The following is a 27,232-nucleotide window of genomic DNA, read 5'->3' as shown; positions in this document are numbered from 1 at the left end:
GGAGCCTCCTTTCCCAAAAATCGCTTTGCCTCCCTCATTGCTCCCTGGACTGTCTGGGGGGGGGGCGATCAAGCAGGCATGTACTGTAAAGCCCATCTGCTGCTCAGGCGCTCAGGCAGAGGTGAAAAAAGAAAAAAGAATAAAATGGTGTTCAATGGCTCTCCTCACACATGAGGAGCAGAGGGGAGGTTGCAATCCACTGGGGGAAAGTCTATGCGAATTGATGAAAATGGTGCTGGCGATGCAGAAAGAGACCAAAGAGGGTGACACCCCCAGGCCAGCCCCTTGAGTGCTGCTCCTCCCATCTCCAGGTTCCTGAATCAGACACCCTTTCATTCCCATTTGGATACAGCGAATCGTACCCCGCTTTCAAAAATAACTTGCGTTATAAACTACTATTTTTTTAAACCGAATTATAGGCTGATAATCCGGTTTAAACATTTTAATTCGATTCTAATTCAAGATGCTGTGGTAACGAATGAGGGGTAATGGAGATTAAATTTGAGCTTCAGTGGGAACGATGCATTCGGGATCATGACCCACTTTATAGGTAAGTGGGAACGACCCCTCTGAGGGAGTGTGTTCCACTGTCGAACTGCCCTTTCTGTCAGGAAGTTCCTCCTAATGTTGAGGTGGAATCTCTTTTCCTGGAGCTTGCATCCATTGCTCCGGGTCCTAGTCTCTGGAGCAGCAGAAAACAAGCTAGTTCCCTCCTCAATATGACATTCTTTCAAGTATTTAAACAGGGCTATCATATCACCTTTTAACCTTCTCTTCTCCAGGCTAAACATCCCCATCTCCCTAAGTCATTCCTCATAGGGCATGGTTTCCAGACCCTTCACCATTTTGGTCACCATCCTTTGGACACGCTCCAGTTTCTCAACATACTTTTTAAATTGTGGTGCCCACAACTGGACACAATATTCCAGGTGGGGCCTGACAAGAGCAGAATAGCGTGGGGCTATTACTTCCCTTGATCTAGACACTATACAGTTGGCCCTTCTTATACACGGATTTTTTATACACAGATTCAAGCATACACGATTTGAAAATGTTCAAAAAAAATATACATTTCAAATATCAAACCTTGATTTTCCATTTTTTATAAGGGACACCATTTTGCTATGTCATTATATTTAATGGGACTTGAGCATACATGGATTTTGTTATACACGGGGGATCTTGGAACCAAACTCCAGCGTATAACAAGGGTCCACTGTATTTCTATTGATGCAGCCTAAAATCGCATTGACCTTGTTAGCTGCCGCATGTTTGAGTCCATGTTATTGAAACAGCATCATGGTAGTAAACAACGTAGTGCCTGCTAGCAGAATTTTGCCTTTCTTTTGAATAGATTAGTCAAGGCTGATATCTGTTGTGGTTGCTTGGCTTAATTAAGAAGGACACGTAATCTACTCCATAGCATGTACTTTCTGCCACCTCTTTTGTGCTTTAGAAAAAACTGAGTTTTGTAATTGTAGGTGTAGCTAACTTTCCAAAACAAAACAAAAATCCTAGGCATTCTCTTGTTTCCTTTTCCAACTGGTAAGAAGCACCAGATGGACAGAAATGCACTACTGTGCACCAGAAAGGAAAGTAAGCACAGTGAATAATTGCTTGGCTTTTTAAAATAGTGAGTAAACTCCTGGGATCCAGTTGGCAAACTGTTGTCTTCAGAATGCAGAGGGAGATGGAGGTGATTTTTTCCCCTTTGCTCTAAAGGTCACCCCCCCCCCAAATACTTTTGATAAATCATCCTACAGCTGACCTATTATCTTGGCCTTATTAAATATTTCCAAAAGCCAAGTGCTTTCCTTTTGCAATAATTTTTACAAAGTGGAAAAATGCAAATATAAAACTTGTAATTAAAAAAAAGAGCTAATCCTTTATTTCAGACAAATCAATAAAAGTGGTTTGAGTTAACAGTTTAGCACAGCTGATCTCAGTGAAAACTATTAATCTAAAAACAGCATGTTTCTTTCTGAAGGAGTAAGTAGACTTTAGAGTTCCAATAGCTTCTGATTGGGAGAGGATTGTAAATGTATTTTCCCTTGTTCTGCCTCCTTTCTGGGAGAGTCCTAAGCTAACATCATGTCTGTGCAGATATCATGTTTACTGGATCCTTGCTGTCTTATTCAAAGAGCCTCTTTCTATGGCCAGTAAGAGCCCTTCGGGAAATCAAGTTGTAGCAACAATGACCTTTAATCCAAATGTTCTGTGCTTTGCCCTTGTGTGAGCCCATAGCATTTTGTGATGTCAGTCTGTCGATAGAATGTTGCCAGTGATTCTTCTCATCTGGGCCTAATACAGTGGGCCCTTGGTATCCACTGGGGTTTGCTTCCAAGACCTCCATGGATACCAAAATCCATGGCTGCTTACGTCCCATTATAGACAATGGCAAAGTAAAATGCTGTCACTTATATAAAATGACAAAATCAAGGTTTGGTTTTTGGAATTTATATATATTTAAAATATTTTAAAGCCATGGTTGCTTGTATCTGTGGATAAACAATCTGTGGATATGGAGGGCTGACTAGTACTTAAGCATACCCTCCAATCTTTCACAGATGAAAAATGGGATGTGCGGCCAAGCAACATCAGAATATAGTCAAGATTGCAAAAGTTAGTAAAGGTGAAGAACAGACAAGTTAGGAGAGGCTGCAAAGTACAAACTATTTTTGCATTTAGGACTCAATTTGCAGCAACTGAAGTAAGCTGAGGAGGAATGGAGAAAGTGGAAAGAGGAAAGAAGAACTGGGACATTTTAAATGGTCTGGAAAAAGTAAGATTAGTTGGGACTGTTCTTGTCAAAATGTGACAGTTGGAAGATGTGCTTAAGGTGTGTGTGGATCATTTTTTGTTGGTCTGAAGCAGGGGAGGAAACTCTCACACCACTAACATCAAACCACCCAAATACCCTCGCTGCTTGCCATATTCTTCATGCTGTCGGCCTACTCCTTTGCTTGTTATTTCCAGTAAAAATAGTAATGATGCGACTTCAAGTTTATTTTCCCTCCTCCTTGATGTAGGGTATGGACAAAGCAGAATAAATATTACTTCAGCTGGATCTGGTACTGTTAAGTCTAACTACTACTGCTTTCAGTTTCTGAGTTATTTGCTTGATTTCTGGTTCTGTCTGGGGAAAAAGGCCCAAAGTTGTTAGAAATGCCAGTCTCATGTGCTTGCATTTATATTATTGATTTCAGAGCACAGTGCAGTATTTGAAGTACTGTGATGGCCGTGCAGCTGAACCGTCTCTTATTGTTTCTGAACAACTGTACTGATTGGGGAAGAACAAGTTGCTTCGTTTGGCTGTTGCACTAAATATCTATGATGGTGTTGATAAGCACCTGCTTCTTCCCTTCCTTTCTGGCTCTCCTCATTTGGAGAACCTGTTACCATAGGCAGATGGGAGTGTTTCCATGCTTGGGAGTGTCTGTGCATTTAAAAGCACAGCACTGCCTTGTCATCTCAATGTGCGGGGAACAAGAGCTCTGAGTCCTCAGCTCAGCAGAATGGAAAATGTGAGATGTGATATGGGAGCAGCTGCAGAAGGAAGTAAAGACAAAGAATGGGTACTAGAGATTCCAGTTGTTATGAGGGGAGGAGAAAGCTTCATGCCAATCACATTTCAGAATAACAGGCATATGCCATAGGTAACTGACAGATGGGATTTGGACAGGCCTTAGCCCAGGGGTTTCAACTCACCATCTGCTCATCTTCCGATTTTAGATTTTTCTGCCTACTGTGTCTCTTCTCTAACTCCTTTGTTAATATGCAAAGGGATCTTGTAGCACCTTTGAGACTGAGTGAAATAAATTGTATTATAAGCTTTCATAGACTTGGTGCAATGAGATCCCTTTGCATACTGATATTCCAGACTAACATGACAGTGGTCCAAAACACACTGTGGAAATAATCCAGTTTGAGACTGCTTTAACTGCCCTGGCTCAGTGTCAGGGGATCCTGGGAATTGTAGTTTATTGTGGCACCGGAGCTCTCTGACAGAGAAGGCTAAATGTCTCACAAAATTACAGTTCCCAGAATTCCCTAGCATTGAGCCAGGGCAGTTAAAGTGGTCTCAAACTGGATTATTTCTGCAGAGTGTTTTGGACCTAAGTCTCTGAATCTAAGTGTAGAAAGGATCTATGTTACAAGAAAGTAATACAAAATGTATGTCTGTAAATACCCACTGGTTTTTAAAATTTCATAATGTAGGCTTTTGCCCACAAGAAGGCATACTAGAAAAAATACCATTACCTCTGAATTTATAATTCACAGTAGCATCATGTTCTTGACATTCATTTTAATATACACGAGCAAGCATGTATAGCTTGAAAGATGTGTTAGGTGTAACATAAAGTGTGGCCCTCTGCTAGAACAAGTGGTGTGAAAAACTGCGTGGTTGAATTTGCTGCAAGTTTGCATTTCATTTCATAATGCAGATAACTGGACATTGGTGATGGTACAACTGCAGGTACTATGCAATATCAGTTTGGTGTAAATGCTATTGTGAATTATGTATGCTCCTAATGTACCATGAAATGGAAAAAAACCCCAGCTTTTTGAGGTGCAATATATCTGCAATAGCATTGCTTGAAAGCTCTGATAGTTTGGCTGCTAAATTATACAGGAAAGTGTAATCTGTGACTTGATTTCTTCCATTTCCTCCCGGCTGCTCTTAGTAATGTCTGAGCTGTCTGCTGTTTGTGGGCAAGAAAAGACAGGGTCAGTGTTTTGACTTGTAGGGTTTAGCGGGTTGCATTTTGCATTACATTGCAGGAGTTTGAAGGTAGGGTTCTTATGTTCTCTGGGTAAACTTGGACATTATACTATAGTGTGGTTAGTAATAATAATAGTTTAAAATCAAAATCTTGATTCCAAAATCATTTGGAATAGCTTGTTTGCTTTCATTTTTTGTCTCTGAAAACTTCCATTTTCTAGGAGCAGTTTCCTTTGGAGGTGAAGGGTCTGCTGTAAATACAGGATGGTTTGCCAACTCTGACATTATGCTAAACCATAGCTGTGCTTCCTTAATTTTGGCTTGGTATTTCTGAAACCCACTGTGTGACCTTGGGTGAGTCACACACTCTCAGCCACAGAGGAAGGCAAAGGCACCTCCCCAAACAAATCTTCCCAACTTAACCCCCCCACCTCCACCACCATAAGGTGGAAATGACTTGAAGCCACAACAATATCTAAATTGAACCTGTGGCCTAGTTTGTATGTATCTGAGTATATTAAACTATTATGAGTGTGCTTCCTGCATGTTCCATTCGTATGCTGTCCTTTTTGCATTCACTTCTTAGCAAACCACAGCTCAGCACATCCTGAGTTAATTTGCCATGGCTTCCCATCAAATCTGAATTGAGAAATTATTGTGAAAACATTGGAACAAGAACGTACACCAACTTTAAACCATAATTTAAGTTTCTGACTTGTTTCAGTCACAATGATAGTTTTCCTGTATGGATGAAGCAGGTAATTATGGTTGATTAACCCAGAGAGTGTGGAATCATGACCTACTGAGAAGTGGAGAGGGAAAATGTCATGAGGAGTGCGTAGTTCCATTAATTTTTCAGTTTAATAAGATTTGATATGCATGTCCAAACCAAATATTATGTAGGTGAGGTTGACAGGGTAGATCTCCTCTAAGAAGAATAACAGTGAAGTTTCTGAGATGGTAATCTTCTCCACAAATCTGGAATGAAATGATTATGAAAAAATATGGTCTGTCCCTATTTTCTAAGGGCAGTCCACATTTTCTATGCCCTGTCCTTGGTAATGCACAAGTGAAATATCCCAATTTTTTCCAATGGAAGAATTGCTGTTGTTTTGATTTGCATGTATTGCTGCTCTTCAGGGTTCTATCTCAGTTTTTTCCCCCAGAAGTTAAGTACAAATAGGTGCATATTAGTAATGATCATAAATGATGTCAAATTAAATATTAATTATAAACTGTAAGAAACTAAAACTACATTGTATATATTGGAATTTAGATATATTAAAAATTGGCATTTGGAGCTTTTACAAGAGAAATAGCACTTCATAGGCTGACCATTACGGTTGTAGTTCCAAAGAGGATCCTAATTACCATTTACAAATACATAATAGCTTGCATATTTGGCACATAAGGCCATATGATTGATGCTCCTTAAGAACCAAGAAAGGTGCCTTGTCTTGTCATATCATTGATCTCTCTAGCTCAATGTTGTCTACACCATCCTTTCTTAATCTGATGTTCTTCAGATGTGTTGGACTACAGCTCCCATCCTACGTCAACATGGCCAAGCACCAATCCCATTTGCCATCCTGGCCAGGGATGATGGGAGATATAGTCTGCTGCAACTGGAGGATTCTAAAATAGGAAACAATAAGGTTGGCCTACATGGATTAACAGTTGCTCTTCAGAGTTTCAGGTAAAGACTGAATCTGAGACCCTTTGAATGAAAAAGCATGTGCTTTGCAACTGTGTTTGTTTATTGGTCACAAAATTGCTTTCCCTTAGCTTCTGTTTAGGAAGAAGTCTGACTTTTGGGATTACATTAATCCACTTAGTCTGGAGATCCTGATATCGCTGCACCCATCTGGAGCCCCATTCTAGGACTCCCCTTTGGAAATCTTTTCTTATTTTGTCAGGGTAAATTATAGTACTGTTTCTTCTGTCAGTCTGTGGCTTGGAGTTAATTGAAAACTGCTGCTTTTGTTCCTTTTAATCTCAAAGGAACTGTTCCCTTGTTGTTCCCTGTTGTCAATTTCCATGTTACTGTGAGAGATCATAAGAATACCAGTTCAGCTCTTAGTGTTTTAGGGTCAGATTAATGGCATATTCCAACTTCTGTGTTTTTTAGAATGTGGTCTCTTTGAAATACGACACATTTTTAAAAAACTTATAAAATACATAACAATATAATACCTTTCAGCTGTTTTACTGATCTAATTAACCATGTATAATTTTCACAGACATTGTGGACCTTAAAAAGACAGCTTCAGTATGAATCTATTTTCAGATTAAGGAGAAAAATAACAAGCATTTTAACCAGAGGATGGAAGTTAGCCCATATCACTTTTCCTACTGTATTATGGTCTTGTCCTGACCTTGAGTGGGAAACCATGGGGCACATGAGGGCTTCTGAGTTGTAAGCATATCAGAGACTACCAGTAAGTGCAAAGTCAGTCTCCTGGACTTCAGGCAATTATAGGCTAACAACTTCTTCCTTCAATGCCTGAGGCTCAGTTGAGCCTTTATGTACTTACTCCTTCTGGGCTGGATTTACCATCCCAGGCTCTTGTTGTTTTTGTTTTCGTTGTTGCAGTTGTTATGTGCCCTCAATGCATTTCTGTCTTATGGTGGCCCTAAGGCAAACCTATCATGGGGTTTTCTTGCCAGATTTGTTCAAAGGGGGTTTACTATTGCCTTCCCCTGAGGCTGAGAGCATCTGACTTGCCCAAGGTCACCCAGTGAGTTTCATGGCCAAGCAGGAAATTGAACCTTGGACTCCAAGTCATAGTTCAACACTCAATCCACTACACCACTCTGGCTCTACTCCCATCTTAAAGCAGGGGTGGGCAACTGCAGTAAGAACAGGACCTACCGTATTTTCCGGCGTATAAGATGACTTTTGAACCCTTTTAAATCTTGTGAAAAGTTGGGGGTCATCTTACATGCCACGTATAAGGAGGCCGGAGGACAGCTGTGCGGGCCGGCGCGCGCCCGCCCAATGCCGGCCTTCTGAGGCCTCAGAGGAGGCTGGAGGGCAGCTCCACGGGCCGGCATGCGCCTGCCCAGTGCCGGCCTTCCAGCGCCTTGGAGGCCCGCTGGCGCGCGCACGGCCTACTCCTTCCTTCCCCGGCCTCCACAGAAGCCGGAATAGAGCAGCTCAACCCGGCGCGTGCAACTGGCCTGCTCCGTGGCCTGGCGCGATTGCTACCGGCCTCCTTCTGCCTTCCAGGGGTAGTCTTGTACGGCGAGTATATAGCAAAGTCTATATTTTTGTTTGAATAGTTGGGGGTCGTCTTACATGCCCCGTCGCCTTATACACCGGAAAATACGGTAATTTTCTCCCTTTGGGACCCTCCAGGGCTGCACACAATGATAAAAATCCCAAACACCTCCAGAAGCCATATCCCTCTAATTGTGCACAAGTCTGCTTTTGACTTTTAGTGCTAAGCAGCCTAGACTGACCCTGAAATCTATGTCTGGAGGCTTTTTTTGGGCCTGAAAAGGGCAGTGCAGGGAGTGGAGGAGTATTGAAGGCCATCAGAACCTTGGGGGCTCTATTTTAGCCACTCCTGCCTTGGAAATCTAATTTGGAGCCTATTACTGCCCCATTTTCTCATTAACTTTTGTCAGATGGGTACCTCCAGTGAGTGTGGGGATGCTATGAGAAAGGGCAGAGATAAGGAAGTTACTTTTTAGGACTGCAGTGCCCCAAATCCACCACCCAGAGTGGCCGCTGGTTATGCTTCTTGGGGGATTTTGCAAGCTGTTGCCCAAAAAATAATATCCAAACATTGGTATTGGGAACTGGTCTCTTGGAAGAATCTTGTGGGATCCAGCTCAGGTCTTTTGGTTCAAAAGACTCTTGAGCAAAATGTTCCAGTTTTGACACATTGTAGCTTGGACCTGGGACTGTCACCTCTCTAATTGGCACCACAGGGTCCATATCTGGAGTGTTGCTAAGGGTCAGAATGCTGACAATTAGAGGAAATTCTTATCATGTGCTGGTTTATTTTTTAATGTACTGCCTTATTAACTATTGCTCTTAAATAGCTTCCTTGGTGGTTGTAGTATTGTTTACCTGTATTGATTAATGCGATGATGCTGTTCCATTCAGGTCTTACTGGTGGGCCTCCCACAGGATCTGGTTGACCTTTGTTGGGCTATATGGGCCTATGATCTAATTTAGCATGGATTTTTTTTTTACATTCTTAACAAAGTTGTTGCATGCATACTGGCTACTGTTAATTAATCAGTTATTCCAGTCCTATGGATAGCTGTACAGTTTGTCCTGACCCAATTCCTCTCCGTCCTTTCCCCTTCAGTATCTAGTGCAAATGTCATTTATTATGGTCCATTTATTTGGAAAAAGCAAATGGACTATTCGTGTGTAACAGAGATCTGCCGATGGGAATTATAGGAAGCTGGGGTTGTAGACAGGTTGATGGATTTATTTTTGACATTTTGGAACACACCCTGATCCCCAGTCAATTTAATGCTGCTAGGAGGTTAATTCCTCCCAGTGTGTCCTCCTAATGACCCTTTTGGGAGCACATGCCAGGGCAGAACAAACCTTGCTTTACAAAGAAGTCTGGGTGGATCTTCTGTGTACAGCTATTTCAGATTCTTATGTAGCAGACTAACATTGCCTGCGGCAGTAGAATATAATGTGTTAAATACCTATAGGAGGGTGCACACACATACATAGCTTTTAATATTTACAAAACCAATATGCCAGCTTCTGCTTGAGCCCTCGTTGAAAGAAGGAAGACTTGATATAAATATTTCTCAAATGACTAGCCAGCAGTGGTTAAGAGCACTAAGGTTCTTGAATAACTTTTCTGCTCTCTGGGAGTTATGGTGGGGAGTATTCCATAATCCCATTTGTGCATTAAATCTAAGATGCTAAAAATAAAGGAGGGTCAATATTCAGTTATTTTGGAGATTTGGGGAGATATTCTTTGTGGTTGGGAGCCATATCTCAGCATTAGGGCACAAGCTGTCCAGATACAAAGCCCGAAATACAGTATAGTCAGCTGAAAGGACTTAAATTGAGAAGTTCCAAGTCCATATTAGGACAATACCTTTTTAAGGCCATCTCAAAAATAAAACTAACCTAGTTTGATTTCTACTGACCTTAAAAAACTGCACAACTAGAAGCTCCATCCTGCTTTGTCAATACTAGAACTATGTTACGTCTGATTTCTTCCTACCAAAGAACTTCCAGGTTTTGCCTAAGGAAAAAATAATTTCAAGAAACACCTGGATTTTATATTTTCAAAATTTTTTTGTCTGTTCATCCCAGCAGTCTAGAAACAGTTCTAGGTGCAAACTGAAATGATTACAGCCCCAGGTCGAGCTCAAATTAAATGTCTGCAACCTCCTCCCACGCTCCATCTTAAGATCCTTACCTATAATAAAATCAACCTTTTCCTTCCTTCTCTTTTCTTTCCTTTTCTACATTTTTAAACATCTACCTGATGACATTATCTTAAGATCTTAGCATCTTGCAAAGGAGCAAAAGAAGTGTTCACACGTATGTGGGAGGCAGGGCTTGACCAGGTCCTCAGGCCAGTTGGTCACAATCTCTTCACTGTGGTAAGAAGTAGTGTATTACTTTTTCAGCTACAGTAATTACATCTGAGGGAGTAGACTCAAATTTATAAAAGCTCATGCTACCAGCTTCTTTCTTTCAGTTAGCCTTAAGATCCCTTTGCATATTGTAATTACAGTATTCTGAAATATATGTTATCAACAAATAAATTATAGTCTATTTTACAGTTTCTTTTATTGACAAACTTGTGTCTTTGTTATTTGGTTTTAAATCATTTGCTGATGCATTTCCTTTTGTAGGGTAAGGACACAAGTGGTTGTGTCCTACTTGTCAGAACTGGTCTGGCTTTTGAATCTCTGTTTCCCTACTCAGGCTGAACTCCAGCAATAATACTACAGTGGACCCTTGTTATACGCTGGGGTTTGGTTCCAAGATCCCCTGTGGATAACAAAGTCAGTGGATACTCAAGTCCCATTAAATATAATGGCATAGCAAAATAGTGTCCCTTATAAATAATGGAAAATCAAGGTTCAATATTTAAAATTTATACTTTTTTTGAACATTTTCAAACTGTGGATGCTTGAAACCATGTATAAAAAATCGGTGTATACCAGGCCCTTCTGACTGGTATTTTTTCCCTTTTTTGTTGTTTGTTGCAGCTGGTAGAGCAGAGTTGTTCCACCCCACACTCCTCTTTCCTTTATAGAAAGAAGCACCCGAGTGCAGTGCTTTGATGCTGACACTGGTAGGGTGATGGATTGAATTGCTCTGGTCTTCTTCCCTTTTTACAGTTCCAGCCTCTGCTTTGATATATGTATCTTCATAAATGGTGCTTTTCAGAGAAGGCTAAGTGTGGTTATTATATAGCTTTTAATTACAGTTTCTATTGAAACTTGATCAGTATGGCTCATGCAGGGCCTTTTTTCTGAAGAAAGCACAGAGCAGTAACAGTAAGATCTGGCCGATGCAAGTTTTATTTTTAAAAGTATAGCTTGTTTCTGAAGTCTTATCTGACAATGGACACATCTTAAGCTGTGCTTAGACTAGACCTTAGAAAGTCTACTTTTTTGTACTACTGTTCTTAGAATTCACCAGCCAGGTGCCAGTTCCCATGCTGTGTGAGGGATTCTGGGAGCTGTAGTCTAAAAATTAGCTTTTCAAAGCTTGGCTTGGACACCTCCCCCCCATGCATTCTGGTGTATTCTTTTCATTTCAAATAGGTGTATCTGCTGGATGCTCTGCACATGAATACCCTCTAAGGGCATGTCTGCATGGGCCAAATGAAACCGTTCACCCCACCTTCACAGTGATCTGTCTTTATAATGCAGGTTCAAATCCCCGATTTGAGTGTGGACTTCTTCACTGTGTAAGGCCAGTTCTGCACCGAATCCTCCCTTATACCCCTGTTAAATTGGTTTAAATTAACTCACTTGTTGCTCTGGATTTTACAGAAAAATCTGGAGCGCTCTCTAGCAAGGTTGGACTGCTGTTTATGCATGTGTCTTACTGTATTGTCCACTTCCTCTGCTGCTAACATGAGTTGCTCCCTCTAAGGTCACAAGAAATTGCTAGCCATGTAATTGAATTCAGAGGCTCCTGCCTGCAGTGCCACCACTGGGCAACACAGTGGGATGCATGTTTAGACAGCTGCCAATGGTGCTATGGAATGTGGAGGTAACGGGGAATCCGGGGCAGCTCTGGGGCCATAATACTCAGGGAGCAGCCTGAGTGCTATGGTGGTAATGTGATTTCAGTGCTGTCAGAATTCAGTGGTCTTTAGCTTTGATAGGAAAGGCAACCCTCCCCCTCTTTTAAAATACTTTTTATTGTTAGTTCATGAAACCTTGAAGGCTATTTCTAGTGCTTCTCTATCACTGGTATTAGGAGGAAGTAGTTTTGTTAGGAAGAGTCCAGGTAGAGCAGCAGCCTTCTGAAATGTAGCTACTGCCACATGGAGAAGCTGCCTACCTGCCCCATATCATATGGTTATTAAACCTAGAAAGAGAACTGGGACTTGCAAAGTTGCATGAGGGCCAATCTGTGACCTAGGCCCACTTAACAAGGAGTCTTGTGCCACTGAACTGGGACGATCCTAGCATTTTGCAGTACACCTGACTGTCAGTATTCCTCTGCCAGGCCGTGGATCTCATCCAGTGCCTGATGCTGCTGATATTCGCAGTTAGGGCTTCCAATTGGACAGTTGCCCATTTCACTTTTCATTTTATGTTGGCCTGATAGGTTTACAGCCCAGAAATTTATTAAGAAACATCAGTGTTTTAATAGATTAAATTTGGACTTGTAATTGATTTTTGAGTTTTAATAAAGGAAAAAATCTACTACAGTCAAGAAGTTGTCCTCAATGTCAAAAGGCTTCTTCAGGATTTAAATTTGCAGTATCTTGTATCTATGTATCAGTGTTGTGTTTCTTTTCTTCTTTGTAATTGGTCAACATTTCTGCAGATGTGGCTGAATCTGTAGTGTCATTGTATAAAACCCAAAGCTAGTGCTTGTCGCCTACAAATAAAAACAATGATTGCTTTCTCACAGAGCAATCTAGTTTTTACCCTTAAACTTCAAATTATTTTACAAGTCCTGGAAATAGTTTTGCAGTTTACCATGTTTACATTTGAAAAATGTGTAAAGTGAGCAGAAAGTACTGTTTAGGAAGACTGCTTCACAGTTAACCCTTTTAGGAGTTGTAATAATAAATAATTTCCTATACTAATTCAGTGTTAGTCTGTAGAATCAGTGTGTAGAGAGGTCTTGTAGCACCTTTGAAACTAACTGAAAGAAAGAAGTTGGCAACATGAGCTTTCATAGATTTCAGTCTGCTTCCTACATCTGAAGAAATAGACTCAAGTCTACGAAAGCTCATGCTGCCAACTTCTTCCTTTCAGCTAGTCTCAAAGGTGCTACAAGATCTCTCTATGTAGCTATACTGTTGTATACCTCAGTTAACTAAGTCTCTGACAAAGGAGTTTTTTTTCCCCCCCAAAGTGTTTTTACACCTGCTGCAGCCCCACATTTTCCTTTGTGTCTTCTATCTAGCTGCATGGGAGAATGGTGAAGCAAGGCTGCAGGAACCCAGTCTTGTATCACAGCAATAGGTCTGCAGTAAGCAATGCAAAATAGGTTGAGAAAGAATGGAATTCTGCTGTTGCTGATCCTACTGTAGCTGTGTGTGTTTACATATAACAGGCAAGGTAAACAAGTGCTACCTTGATCATGTGTGCAGGGAAAAACAAAAAGAAATGGAGAAACCAGATAGCCTCACCAACTATCCTAATATGTTGGGTGTGTGTGTGAACCCATAGATCTGTAAGTTTTCTCGCAAAAATGGAAATCGAGGAGGCTATTGAAGTTACCCTGGAGCACATTTTGGAAGAAGCTTTCAAGTTAATGTCTAGAAGATTCAGAATGTTTTTGTTGATGTATTCAAGGCTTCCCTGACCTGATTGTTTCATGGGCATATTGTTTAGTTTTAGTTAAAGTGTTTGCTGGAATATGTTGACTTGCTCTTTTGTTTTGTGGTGCAGGAACATCTTTCATGTTATTTCTGCCTCTATTACCAAGTTTTCTGTTAAAGAAGTAATGCCCACAAATACATCTATTTTGTTAATTGATTTAAAGCTGTATGCACCTTCAGCTCATTTGACGAAGTGAAGGATATAAATATAACTAATAAATATAACTTTTTAAATCCCCTACTTTATAGCAATAATTGATCCAATAATTGTCTAAATGACAAATGAAGAAAGAGATCAATTTCTTAATAATCTCTTGTTGCGATAGTTAATTATTAAAATCTTAGTCACACTTCAACTAGCCTATTGCATCTAAAGCTGATTACTAGTATCTATTAAAAAGTTATCTAATTTAAGTCACAAACCTTAAATTTCAGTCCATATTGGCTTCTGTAAGAATCTTGCTAATCCATGATTTTCACCTACTCATGCTGATAAAGCTAGACATGAATGTGAACTGACAAATGCAAAATTCAGACTTTGGTATAACAATGCAGTATGTATCCTGCACACAGTGAGACATGACTGATTAAGCACATTGTGAAATGGTTGGGACATAACATGGGTAAAATGGTTGGGACATAACATGGGCATGATGTAGTGAGACAGTAGTGTAATCAAGTCCTGCAGCTGACCTGCTTACAGTGTGGTTTCAGTGTGTGTGAGTAGATATGTTTTAAAAAAGGTTAATTTCTCTTGCATGGGTTCACACCTTAAATTACACACATTGCTGCTATTAGGGAGGTTTGTGAGAGATCTTGCTATTTTCTCAGATCAGACGAGGGCAACACGAGGAGATGGCACTGTGTTTCACAGAAAACTGAATCCTCTGATGCCCTTGGAGATGATGCCTCATTTCATCATTCAATTTGACATGTTGACTGGGAGGCAGATTTGCAAAGCCATTGTTTGTGTACTCTCTTTGCTCAGTGGGCAGGCTCCTAATGGGTGCCTTTCTGTGATTGGCTTTCTGCTGTGGATTGTAAGCAGATAAGTCACTGATCCGTAAAGGACTAGAGGGGATTTATCTACCTGCTCCCACCCTCCAAATTCAAATGAACAAAAGCCTCCCAGAGGGAGCAGGGTATGTGTCCAGCCAGCAGAGGAAGTGACTTAGGAAGCTCAGCTTTCTTGCAGGAAGCTTTTGCCAGTGAAATTGAGAGCAACAGATGGCTTGAACACTGGGATACCTGTCGTATTCCCTGTATTACTAGTAATAGGCAAATCGGCTGGAGAGAGCACAAATGGGGGCTTTAAAAATCTTCCCTTGGGTTACACTGCAGCTTCCCGCAAGTGCCATCTGGTGTTATTTGGTGATAACAGTATGTGGAAGTGATTCTGGCTTTTCATTTCTTTTTGTTTACATAAGCTGTCAATTTTGTTGCTCTGCCAACCAGTCTGCAGGCTCTGTAGGTCCAGGTTACCTGATTGCATCAGTACTACCATGTACTACTGTAATCTGAAACAGAGTAAGATATAGTAAGCTCAACTGTTGTGTTACTACTGATGGAGTATATTGCACCACACTTTTGAATTAGAAAAAAAGTGTAGCTTAGTTGATATTATCTAATAGTACCAATATTTGTGCATGGGAAACCATGTTCCCTATGAGTAGGTGTACAGTGGACCCTTGTTATACACTGAGGTTTGGTTCCAAGATCCCCCGTGCATAACAAAATCCTTGTATGCTCAAGTCCCATTAAATATAATGATATAGCAAAATGGTGTCCCTTATTAAAAAAATGGAAAATCAAGGTTTGATATTTGAAATTTATACTTTTTTTGAACATTTTCAAACCGTGTATGCTTGAATCCGTGTATAAAAAATCTGTGTGTAAGAAGGGCCGAGTGTATTTATATATCAACTTCAGCTACTTTTTGAAAGTCCAACTCCTGGTCTTTGCTCTCCGTCCTGCTCCATAGATATAAGATCACATCATTGAAGTTGATATTCATATAGAAGAAAAAAATATTTCTTGTTTAATTGTAAGTATCCGAATATTCCCTGATATATTTATCAATCCAGTTATACTCAGCCCTTTTTAGCCACAGATTTTTTTTTATCCACGGATTCAAGCATCCACCATTTGAAAATATTCAAAAAAGTATAAATTCCAAATATCAAGCCTTGATTTTCCATTTTATATAAGTAGGGTTGCCATAAGTCAGAAACTCCAAACCGGGACAAATGTAGGACAATATTTTCAAATGTAGGACACGTTTTATACAAAATGGAGGACATGCGAAAAAATTGATGATTTTTTAAAAATGTTAATATAAATGCATGTTTCTTAGGCATGATCAAAATGGAGGACAGATGGCAGAAATGTACTTCTCTTTCTGGCCGCCCCCCTCCCCCATTCCAAAACACACATGAAGCACATTTGGGCATTTGCAAACTGACTCACACAGCTAGCTCTTTGCATGCTAATAATAATAATAATAATAATAATAATAATATTGATAATCATGGAAGGTCCCTTTGCAAACTGACTCACACAGCTAGGTCTTTGCATAATAATAACAACAACAATAATGATGATGATGATAATCATGGAAGGTCCCTTTGCAAACTGTCTCATACAGCTAGGTCTTTGCATAACAACAACAACAACAACAATAATAGGTCCCTTTGCAAACTGACTCCAGGCCCGTAGCTAGGCCTTTAGGGGCCCTGGGGCAGAAAGTACATTTGGGGCCCCTATGTTTTTTAATGTCTCGAGTCCTACTGCGCACCGCGGGCACCATCTTGGCACACCACTGTTTACATGGGGTGTGTGTTGATGACGTGACTCATGCGGCTCCTTTGGGGTAGGGTTGCCATAATTCTCTACCACCAAACCAGGGAAAATGTAGGGAAAATATAATTATAATTATAATTATTATCCCACCTCTCTTATGGATCAAGGCGGGTTCCATAAAATAATCCATAACAGTTACATCAAACGAAAATCATAAAATCACAATGCCCAGCCCAAAATTTCTAGGACAATATTTAGACCAAAGTGTAGGTCAAATGCTGGACAATATTTACCCAAAAAGTGGGGCATTCAATAAAAATGGAGGCCATAACCAACTAAAAGCTAAAAATATTAACATTTAAAAAAAAACATTAATATAAATCCTTATGTTATAGAGATCTTGTTGCATCTGTGAGACTAAATGCATCTGAGGAAGCAGGCTTTGGGAAAGCTCATGCTGCCAACTTCTTTCTTTCAAATAATAATAAAACTGAATTCAAAGACATGGAGATTTTGGATCACCTCTGAGGTTAAATGCATCTCATGAAGTGCAGCAGGAGGCATTGGTGGAGGAGGCCCAGGGTGCAATCCCTTGCTTGGGCATTAAAAACCCCCACTGGGCTAGTCACACTCTCTCAGTCTTAAGGGAAGGTGAAGGCAAACCCCCTCTGAAAACCTTTGAGATAGTCACACACTCTCAGCCTCAGAAGAAGGCAAAGGTAAACCTTCTCTGAACAAACTTCCCAAGAAAACCCCTTGAAGGCGCATGCACACACACACTCTCGCACACACCCAAGTCACACTGTCTCAGCCTCAGAGGAAGGCAATGGCAAAGCTTGCCACTAAAACCACCTGATGATGAAAGGACAACACAGGAGGTGCCTGACACTTGGGAAGAGCCTCCCCAGGGGTCTTGCTTGAGGGAGCCATCTTGGGGCAAAGTGGGGGGGGGGGGGGAGAAGAGCAGGGCCCCAGCAGATGGAAGGGCTCTGGGCCTCTAGCCAGGGCCAGAAGGCAGTGGCACCGACCCAAGGCAAGCCCCAGAAAGCCCTCCACACTACAGCGCGCACACACACACACACACACACCGGGAGGACGAGGAAGAAGAGAAGCGGGAAAAGAAGGAGAAAGGAGGAGAGGACCAAGAAAATCCCAGGATAGGGTTGCCTTGGTCCAAAACGACTTGAAGGCAAACAACAACAAAGGAATGAATTGCTGGAGCTTGGCTTCAAGAGATGCCATCTCCCTCCCTCCCTCCCTGCTGCTGCATGTTTTTTAGGCAACCCTACCTTTGGCTGGGGGCCCTGGGGCAGCGCTCTCTTGCCCTCCCCTAAGGGGCTGGGGGAGGGGAGGGATGCCAAAAACGTTCCCCCCTCCCCCAGCCCCTTTGGTCCTCTCCTCTGCTGCCTCGGTCGGCTCAGTCCCTGGCCGGCCCACATGGCCGCAGGAAGAGTCCCTGGCCGGCCCACATGGCCGCAGGAAGTAAACAGAGGCGAGACTCCTGAAGCAGGGAAAGGACTGTTCTGCTATTGGCCAGCCTGCCAGCCAATAGGAGGAGCTCCAGCCTCCGACAGAGCCCTAGGCAGCCAAGGCACAGTAACAAAGAGCAGCCAAGGCAAGAGCAGCCAAGGCACGGTAACAAAGCCCAGGAGCAGGGAAAGACCCGGGAGAAACGCCAAACCGTACTGTGACCGTGCAGAACAGTCCAAAAACGGGAAATGCACGCCCCCCACCAGGTTATGGCAACCCTATATATAAGAGATACCATTTTGCTATGTCATTATATTTAATGGGACTTGAGCATCCATGGATTTTGTTATCCACGGGGGATCCTGGACCACAAAGGCCATCCAGTCCAACCTCCTGCCGTGCAGGAATATAAAATCAAAACACTCCCAACAAATGGCTTCTCTTCTGTGCCTACCCTACTTTTTTTGGTTTAGCTGTTTCTGCCACCTAATGTCACAGGAAGGAGAATTCCAACTCCACTGAATTCCTCTTTATCTCTCCGTAAAATATTTATAGAAGACTATCTGCCTCAAACAACCTTCACTCCAGGCTGTTTGTGTTCTGTGAGTTCCCTTCTGATATAATCTTTATTCTTCCAGACTGTGTCAGGCTTGTTTACCTTTCATTGACTCAGCCTAGTGAGGACAAGTAATGTGCTGGTCTTTGAGCTGGTTGAAAACTGTCAGCTCTTCCTATAGGAAGGCAATGAGTTTAATTTTTTGTAAATGCAAACCACTGGACTGACCGAAGGAGTGTATGCTTTGATGCTTAGTGGCACTTCATATTTTGGGGGGGCTATTTTGGTAGTTCTTTCCAATGGCCAGTCTTGTGGCCTTTCTATGAGGCTGAGTATAATGGCAGATTGTGGCTGGCATTAGAGACAGCAAAGTGTGAAATATAGATTTCAATCATGGGCATAATCCATGAGGATTGTTTTTCACTTGCCTCACTGAAATGGAGTGGAAATAGTTTTGCTCTTATGCAATTCTTGTATATTTCAAAGGCATTTACTCAGAACTTCCTGGTGGAATATGACACATATTAATTAGCAGGAGGTTCGATACCATTTAGACTTTCTTTCTTAGATGGCCCTGCCCCAGTGCCAAATCAGTTTTGACTGTTTGTTATACCATATTATACAGAGAAAAATGCAGGTCTCTAAGAGAGTTAGTAATATTTTGGGTGGCATTGTATGTAGAATCTTGGGTACCAAAATCCCATCTTGGGCTAGTGTGAAGGCTACTGAAGGCCAAACTATACTATGAGGCATTTAGTGTGGAAGAATGGAAAGCAGTTCAGATTGGTCTGGTTTGAAGAAAGGTCAAGACTTTTTCAACAACGTCGCCTCTGGCACATTCATGAAGAAGGTTTTTTAGTTCTGTTTAGAGATCCAGTGTGTTATAGAAAGCTAGCATGATGTTCTGGTTTGAATTTTGGATTAGGACACCAGGAGACAAGGGTTTGAATCCCGGCTCAGCCATGGAAACTCAGTGGGTGACTTTCTGCACACACTCTTAACCTTAGATAAAGGGAATTACAGACCCCACTCTGAACAAATCTTGCCAAGAAAAGTCCATGATGGGTTCGCCTTTGGGTCACCATAAGTTGTAAATTACTTGAAGGCACTCAAGAATAGCAACAGTCTACACCAATATGTGAAGACATATCAGTTATGTCCATTTTAATAGAAATGAGTGCACTAATGATTGGAGTGAGGGGGTTGGTGATGAAACAAACAACAGACTGAATTAACTCAGTAGGAATTGGCTCACAGATATGGCAATGTGAACAGAGCCCATAAAAACATAGCCAGAATTTCCTGACAACTTGAAGAATGGGTAGATGTTAAACCATCCAATGGCTGCTCTTGGTTAAAGGTTGCTGAAGATGATTTAATGAATGAATGAATGAATGAATCTTTATTTGTATACCGCTATTCCAATGATCACAGCGGTTTATAATCAGTTAAAATATGATACAGCAAATCCAATAAGAGAAATCCCCCCCACATTAAACAATAAAATACAACAATAAAAATATCCATCATTCAATCACCTTTAAAGTGGTATAAGCTGACCTGAAAGATATGAGCCAAAGGATTTGGGGATATCCCACTGTTGTAAAGGGCTTGGATAATAAGACAGCCTTGGTGAGCTAGGGTTCCGGGCCTTATTGCTACACAGAACATATTTACCACTAAATGGAGATGGGAGCAAAACCACTACTGGAAGACCACATTTGTGATTAAGCACATCAGACTCATCACCATCTATGATGCGGCTGGTTGACCAGTATGCTTACCTGAATCTAGGTTAAAAGAAGTCATAGTACCAGAGACTGAAGCACTTTTTAATATGATTTTACTAGCAACTAACTTGCTTTAATGATTAAGATGCTTCCCTGTCTTTTACAGTGCTGTTTTTGTTTCTCTGTTCACTCTCCTATTCCACAACACTTGGAAAGACTCCCTTGATATCTTGGCATGTGCCTATTTTCTTTGCCTCACTGAATTTGTTTATATAATTAATTGGGCTAGTATCATTGGGTTTCCATGAGTCAGAAAATACTACTTTGTTGCAGTCAATATCTTGACAATGGAAATATGGCTACTGCACAAAGATGTCATCTCTTAGTACTAAATGCATTTATGTTGTATGCTATTGCTTTTCCTATCATCACTGGTGACTCTTGCTCTGGATCAAGATAGTGAATGTATTTCAGCTTGTTTCCATGACTTGGCAGGGTGTGTTGACTGATAATTATATTGCTCCATTGCTTGAGCTGTTGTCAGTGATGCACAGGTTTCTTCTATGTCCTTTAGCTTCCCAGGGGGCTTTCAGCCATAATTTAAAACTGAGCAAGCTACCTTCTGCAAGCCCAGCTTGTGGTAATGGCTACTAACATAGTAGATTGTTTTGAAAAAGGAGTAGGTGTGGAGGATACGTCTTATCAGTGGGTACTACTCATGAAAACTACAGGCTACCTCCAGAGTCAGAAGCAGCATGCCACTGAATACCACTTTCTATGAAACAACTGTGGGAGAGGGCAGTTGCTTTTGTATCTTGATTGAGGACTTCCCACAAGCATATTGCTGGACTACAACTTCATCAGCTCTGACTAATCTAACCAGTGCTGAGGGTTAATAGAAGTTGTAGTCTAACAGTATCTGGAGGATTCCCAAATTACCCAACCCTGATGGGCTTTGGCCTGATCCATAGACTAAAATAATGGCATGTTTTCCAGTGAGTTGGATTGGCACTGGCAGGCTACTCATGTGATTTCAGAGTTTATATATAGGATACCTTCCCCCACCAGTTTTTCTCTATACAACACTTCAATCCTGGAGGCTACATTGGATGTGAGCAGTGGGCAAGCATATGCGCACATGCTAGGTACAGTGTTTTCCTGACTTAGCCCCATTCTGGAAAAAAGTGGATAAGGTCCCTTCACTTTTGTGGGCTGCATACAAAATAGCCAGGTGCTACTGAGAGGCCACTGATCTAGAGGTTGTGCACGTATGCTGTGAATGTGGGGGGATTGCAGGTGTTAATGTCACCCATAAGCTATTTGCCAGAAGCCATGTTCAGCAGTTGCTTTCTTCAGCACATGAGTTAGGGAGTGCCTAGCCTTTCCTCCTCCATCATTGCTTTCTCTTAGAGTTGGGAGGGAAAAGGTTTAAAAAATTAACAACCATTTTTTTGCATCAGTGTGTAAGTGATTAAAAAGAAGCAACTGACACTGAACAACTGCCAATAGACTGTTAAAGCAAAATGTTTAAATTCATAACAATCATTGTTCCAACAAGATAGTTGGAAAACAGTAATAATAGCGAGACTTTTTAAAAACATGAATAATCAATTCAAAGATCCAGGAGATGTTTTTTTTAAAAAAAGTACAGTAATGTGGTTTCAGCCAAAGTTTAAACCATGATTCAAACCAATGTGGTTTAAACCAGCCAACACTGCTTTTTTTTACATGGAAAGGGATATGCCTGCCAAGAAATTCTTATTCTCGTGGAGGATATTTACCAGAGCAGGAACCCCAATTTTCCAAGATTCTTGCTTGCATTGAAGGTCTCCATGCAAACAGGAACCTCTCCCTTTCAGATGCACTGCTTTCCAAGTGTGGAAAGTGATAGGTGCTGGTGGCCAGAAGTGAAGATACTTCCCCACTACCTCTCAGGTAGATTCCAGATGGTGCAGCTGGGGGACGTGTGCTCTGATAAGAGGGCACTTACATCTGGTGTCCCTCAAGGAGCCATTCTGTCCCCCATGCTATTTAACATTTACATGAAACCGCTGGGAGAGATCATCCGGAGACACGGGGCGTGGTGTTATCAGTTCGCTGATGACACCCAAATTTGTTTCTCTGTGTCTCTGACTGATGCAGTGACTAGGGATGGCATCTCTCCTCTAAATGCCTGCTTGGAGTCGGTAATGGGCTGGATGAGGGAGAACAGACTCAGTTTGAATCCAGAGAAAACAGAAGTACTGGTGATAGGTTCCCCGGCCCCAGGCGGTGAGTTTTGCCATCCTATCCTGAATGGGGTCACGCTCCCCTTGAAGGATTCGGTTCGCAGTCTGGGAGTGCTCCTGGACTCGTCACTCCAGTTGTCATCTCAGGTGGATGCGGCAGTCAGGAACGCTTGTTATCAGCTTCGGCTGATACGCCAGCTGCGCCCCTGCCTGGACCGGAGGAACCTTGAAACTGTAGTACATGCTCTGGTAACCTCTCGATAGGATTTCTGCAATGCGCTCTACGTGGGGCAACCCTTGTACCAAACCCGGAAGCTACAGCTAGTGCAAAATATGGCAGCGAGACTGGTCGCTGGGAGTTCCAGATCAGATCATATTAAACCAATCCTGAAAGATCTTCATTGGCTGCCTATGCGCTTCCGGGCTCAATACAAGGTGTTGGTTATAACCTATAAAGCCCTAAATGGCTTGGGCCCAGGGTACTTGGAGGACCGCCTCTCCCCATATAATCCGCCCCGCTCACTCAGGTTAGCAGCGAAGAATCTGCTAGAGGTCCCAACTGCATGTTACGCTAGGACCTCGCAACGGGCCTTTTCCATCTCGGCCCTAAGGTTGTGGAATAATCTTCCAGATGAGCTCCGCTCCACCACATCTTTAGAGACTTTTAAGAAGAACCTTAAGACCTTCTTTTCTCAAGCCTTTCCCCCATGAGATGTTCTTTTATCACCCCCTCGGTCTGATGACCTTGTGATGTTTATGGATTCCCTCACTCAGCTGAACTTGTTGTTTTTATTGCTATTATGTCTGTTTTTAGATAATGTTGAATTGCTTTTATCCTGATGTATTTTTACTTAAATCTGTACACTGCTTTGATCAAAATTGGAAAAGCGGGATATAAATAAAATAATAATAATAATAATAATAATAATAATAATTGTAAGCAACATGAACAATGACCAAATATAGCACAAATGTCATTCTGAATGCATAATGCGATGTGTAAGAGATTTTTCTTAGTGTTGCATTTGAAACATTTGAACAGTGGCAGTCAGTGCTAATACAGTAGCACTTTTCATAAGTTTATATAGTGATTCTTTTCTAGCAGAAAATCGTTGATTTTGTGAATTTTATAGTCTTTAGCATGAATAATGCAGAGACAGAAGAAATACATAAATGGAAGTTGAGAAATTAACATTTATTTATGTATTTGTTGCAAACTTTGTTGATAAGGATGACTATAAACAGGAAATAATAAATAATAAATACTATCTCTTTATCAATATAACAATAGACCATTTTAACGCATAGTATTATAAATAATAATAAAAATGAAGAGATAATTTTACACCATTAGAATGTCACCTGTATGTTTAACAGATAGGTGGAGTGGACAGAAGTTGCAGGACTGGGAGTCATCTTATCAGAAGTGCCAAATGCTCAAGGACTACAGATTTGGTTTTTTTAAAAGTTATTTAATGTTAAAAATAACTGCATATATATAAAATACATGGAATCTATTAAAATTAGCTTCATTAAATGGTATTCTTCTTCATTAAATTATAGCTATAATACTTATTATGCATTAAATTCCTCCCCACTTGTTATCAACAACCCACTCATATTCACATACAGACACACAACTAAAAGGAACCAAATGGACTGATATTGACTGTGATATTGATTACTTATTGACTAGTCCATTCATTTCCTTTCTCTATCCACCACAGTGCATTTAGTGTTTGGCAGCCAAATTTCAGCGGCCAGTGTTTATTAATTAAAATAAATCAATAAATCCAAAAATCAATAAACCAGAGGGCTTCTAAAATGGGTTGAGTGTGTTTGTCTGTATGTGGCCCATGGTCTGCTTCTAACCCAGCCCTCATCATAGGACTGAGTCTGGATCACATCCTAGGCATTTCATGCTGCACCACTTCAGAATTAATGCAGTTTGATGCCTGTCATGTCTCCATCCTGTGGAATCCTGGGATTTGTAATTTTTTTTGTGTGTGGCACCAGAGCTCTCTGACAGATAAAGCTACAAATCCCACACTTCCATAGCATTGAACCATAACAATTAAAGTGGTATCAAACTGCATTAATTCTGCAGTGCAGATGTCTTTTAAGTAATTCAAATTCTTAAAATGTTTAATAAATACATACACATACAAACACTGACCTTTTCTGCTGTAGATTTATTTATTCATTTTTAATGAAGGAAGAATATTTTTAATGTGACAGCTCTGTGACAGTTGCCCTGACCATCCATTGTGTTGTCTTCCCCAGGATGAGATTGAAGAACTACGTGCTGAGATGCTGGAGATGAGAGATGTCTATATGGAGGAAGATGTCTACCAGCTGCAGGAGCTCCGGCAGCAACTGGATCAGGCCAGTAAGACCTGCCGCATCTTGCAGTATCGTCTCCGTAAGGCAGAGCGGCGCAGCCTCCGTGTAGCACAGACTGGCCAGGTGGATGGAGAACTCATCCACAGCCTTGAACAAGATGTCAAGGTAAATGGAGCTACAAGGGATTTTTTTTTCCTCCTCTGTCACAAGGAAGAAGACAATTTAATGGTTCAGAGAGATGTAAGGAGCCACCTTATATTATCTTAAATCATTGGCCCTTATGTCCCAGTACTTCTTGTTCCACTTCTTGGCATCTTTAAGGATAGAGGACTATTTCCATCTCTTCCACATGATACATAGGCCATGTCACTGGCATTTCCAAGAAAATGAAGTGATGTTTCTGTCATGTTTAGTAAGTTTAAAAGGTGATTTGGGCAGTTTTGGGCTGGGAACCATCAAAACACAATTTAGGGGCAAATGTACACCTTCTTTGAGGCAATTTTCAATCTTGAAAAGAATTTTACACCACTTTTTTCATAGAAATTTAGGGTTCAGAAGTGTGTGGTAGCCTGGGAAGCAAGGGTGTCGCAGGATGTATCCAGTGGTCATGTGGGGCCTATGGGATATACAGTTGACATCCTTGCTATACAGCAAGGGTGGATGGCTTTTTGGGATTTTGAGAGCTCTGTTTGTTCCCAAGGAGAACAGTGCTGCCCCCCCCCCCCCCCCAATTTTTAAAAAAAAGCCCCCGGGCCTTGCTCTAGGGGGGCATGTAGAAGAATGTTGCCATTTTTTCTCCTTCCTGGGCTGTTTCAGGCTTTGAAGAGGTCTTTTTCACAACAGGAAGTGACCCAGAGGTCCACAGAAGTCATTTGGAGGCAAAAAAAACAAACAAACCCCTCTTTGATCCCCTACACACATACCAAGGGCTCTGGCAGGGGCCTTTACCCACTTAGAATCATTAAATCTTTGGACCTTCTCTATATAAAGCATAAGCTGTGCTAGTCCGTCATGCGTTCCTTCTCTAAGATATTTGGTGTGGACCTAATATACCCTTTTGAAGGAGAGCTATACGTAAATGTCTTGGTAAGAAATAAATTATGTCATATTAGTCTAGAGGAGAAGTGTGCTAGGATTCAGGCTAGCTGGATTCCAGAAAGAAACACAAGACCTTTCACAAAACATAATCTACCTCTTTCCAGTCAAGACGATATCAAGTGAGTAAAGACAAATAAACGGAGATTAGAGTCCTATTGAAATAGAGTTAAGGTATCTATGGCTCGTTCTAGACGGGCACTCTAACCCTAGTACGTACCTAGTATGTACAAAATGGTGGCGCCCTATACACATGGGCACCGCCATTTTGACGTGGCGGACGCTTAGCGTCCGCACGTCTCGGCATTCTTGTGACACCGCAAGGGCGCCATTGGCGCCTTGTGACATCACAATGGCACCGCAACAAGCCAATTTTTGCTGCTGCTTTTTGCTGCGCAGAGGAACCGCGCGGTTTGTCCGCTGTGGCTCCTTCGCGCAGCAAACACGGGCGCCGGCAAACTGCCCTTTTGGGTGGTCTGTAAAGCGCCTATATTCCTTTTTGGTGACAGTGAGGAGTCTGAGTGCTCACTTATTTCCCAATTGTATGATTTTTGACCTGCAAATGTTGAAACTGGCAGTGTCGTGCCAGATTCAACTTTCTAAAAGTGACTTGTTTCTGGCTATCATGATTGTGAAGGTAGACTTCGAATTGTGTGGGTAACTCTAAGGGCTGTGGAATATATAGGCCTGCCAATAATGGCCTACACCTCCCATCAGTTCTAACCAGCATATCCACTGGTGAGGTATGATAAGAGCTGCAGCTGAACAGCATGTGGACTCTGGAGGATCATACATTCTGTATCCTTGTGCTAAGTGAACTCTTGGAATAGAAGACGACAAGGAGAGGGAAAACAAGGACTTCTGTGCCTGGTATAATGTTTTGTTTCTCACTCTAATGAACAGAAGCTGGTTTTTAAAAAATACAAAAATTAAAAAGTATGTTATTAATTTGCATAAATGTCCTGAGATTGATCATTTCTTGGTGTAGAGTTTGAGTTTGTTTTATTGATTTTCTTTTGAACAGCCCCACTTAGGATTTTTCTGGTTCAAGCTTCTGTGTGAGAAATACTTGCTGTATTTGAAAAGCTTTAAGGGAGTAGGCCTCCTTCAGCTCATTCCTGCTAAGTTTACTCTTGGATTTTGAACTGGCCAATCCTGGAGTTGCTAGGGATATGCTGGTGTTTAGTGTTACATTCCATATCCTTTGGCTGGGGTTTAGAGCTATGCCTGCCCATTCTCTTTGGAGAAGAGATCTAATTACGGTATCCATA

General features: G+C 41.4%; 1 protein-coding gene across 2 annotated transcripts in view; it reads left to right on the top strand.

Annotated features, from left to right (window-relative positions):
• Positions 1 to 27,232, top strand: part of SOGA1 (suppressor of glucose, autophagy associated 1) — a 113,843-nt gene that overhangs the window by 10,998 nt on the left and 75,613 nt on the right. For both annotated transcript variants that reach the window (XM_042463058.1, XM_042463057.1), the window contains exon 2: positions 24,807 to 25,031. In XM_042463058.1, coding sequence (XP_042318992.1) covers positions 24,807 to 25,031 — 225 coding nt within the window. The remainder of the gene's footprint in view (positions 1 to 24,806; positions 25,032 to 27,232) is intronic.

The sequence above is a fragment of the Sceloporus undulatus genome, chromosome 4 (genome assembly GCF_019175285.1).
Source record: "Sceloporus undulatus isolate JIND9_A2432 ecotype Alabama chromosome 4, SceUnd_v1.1, whole genome shotgun sequence".
Classification (NCBI taxonomy): Eukaryota; Metazoa; Chordata; class Lepidosauria; order Squamata; family Phrynosomatidae; genus Sceloporus; species Sceloporus undulatus.
This window is presented reverse-complemented; position numbering and strand designations above follow the sequence as displayed.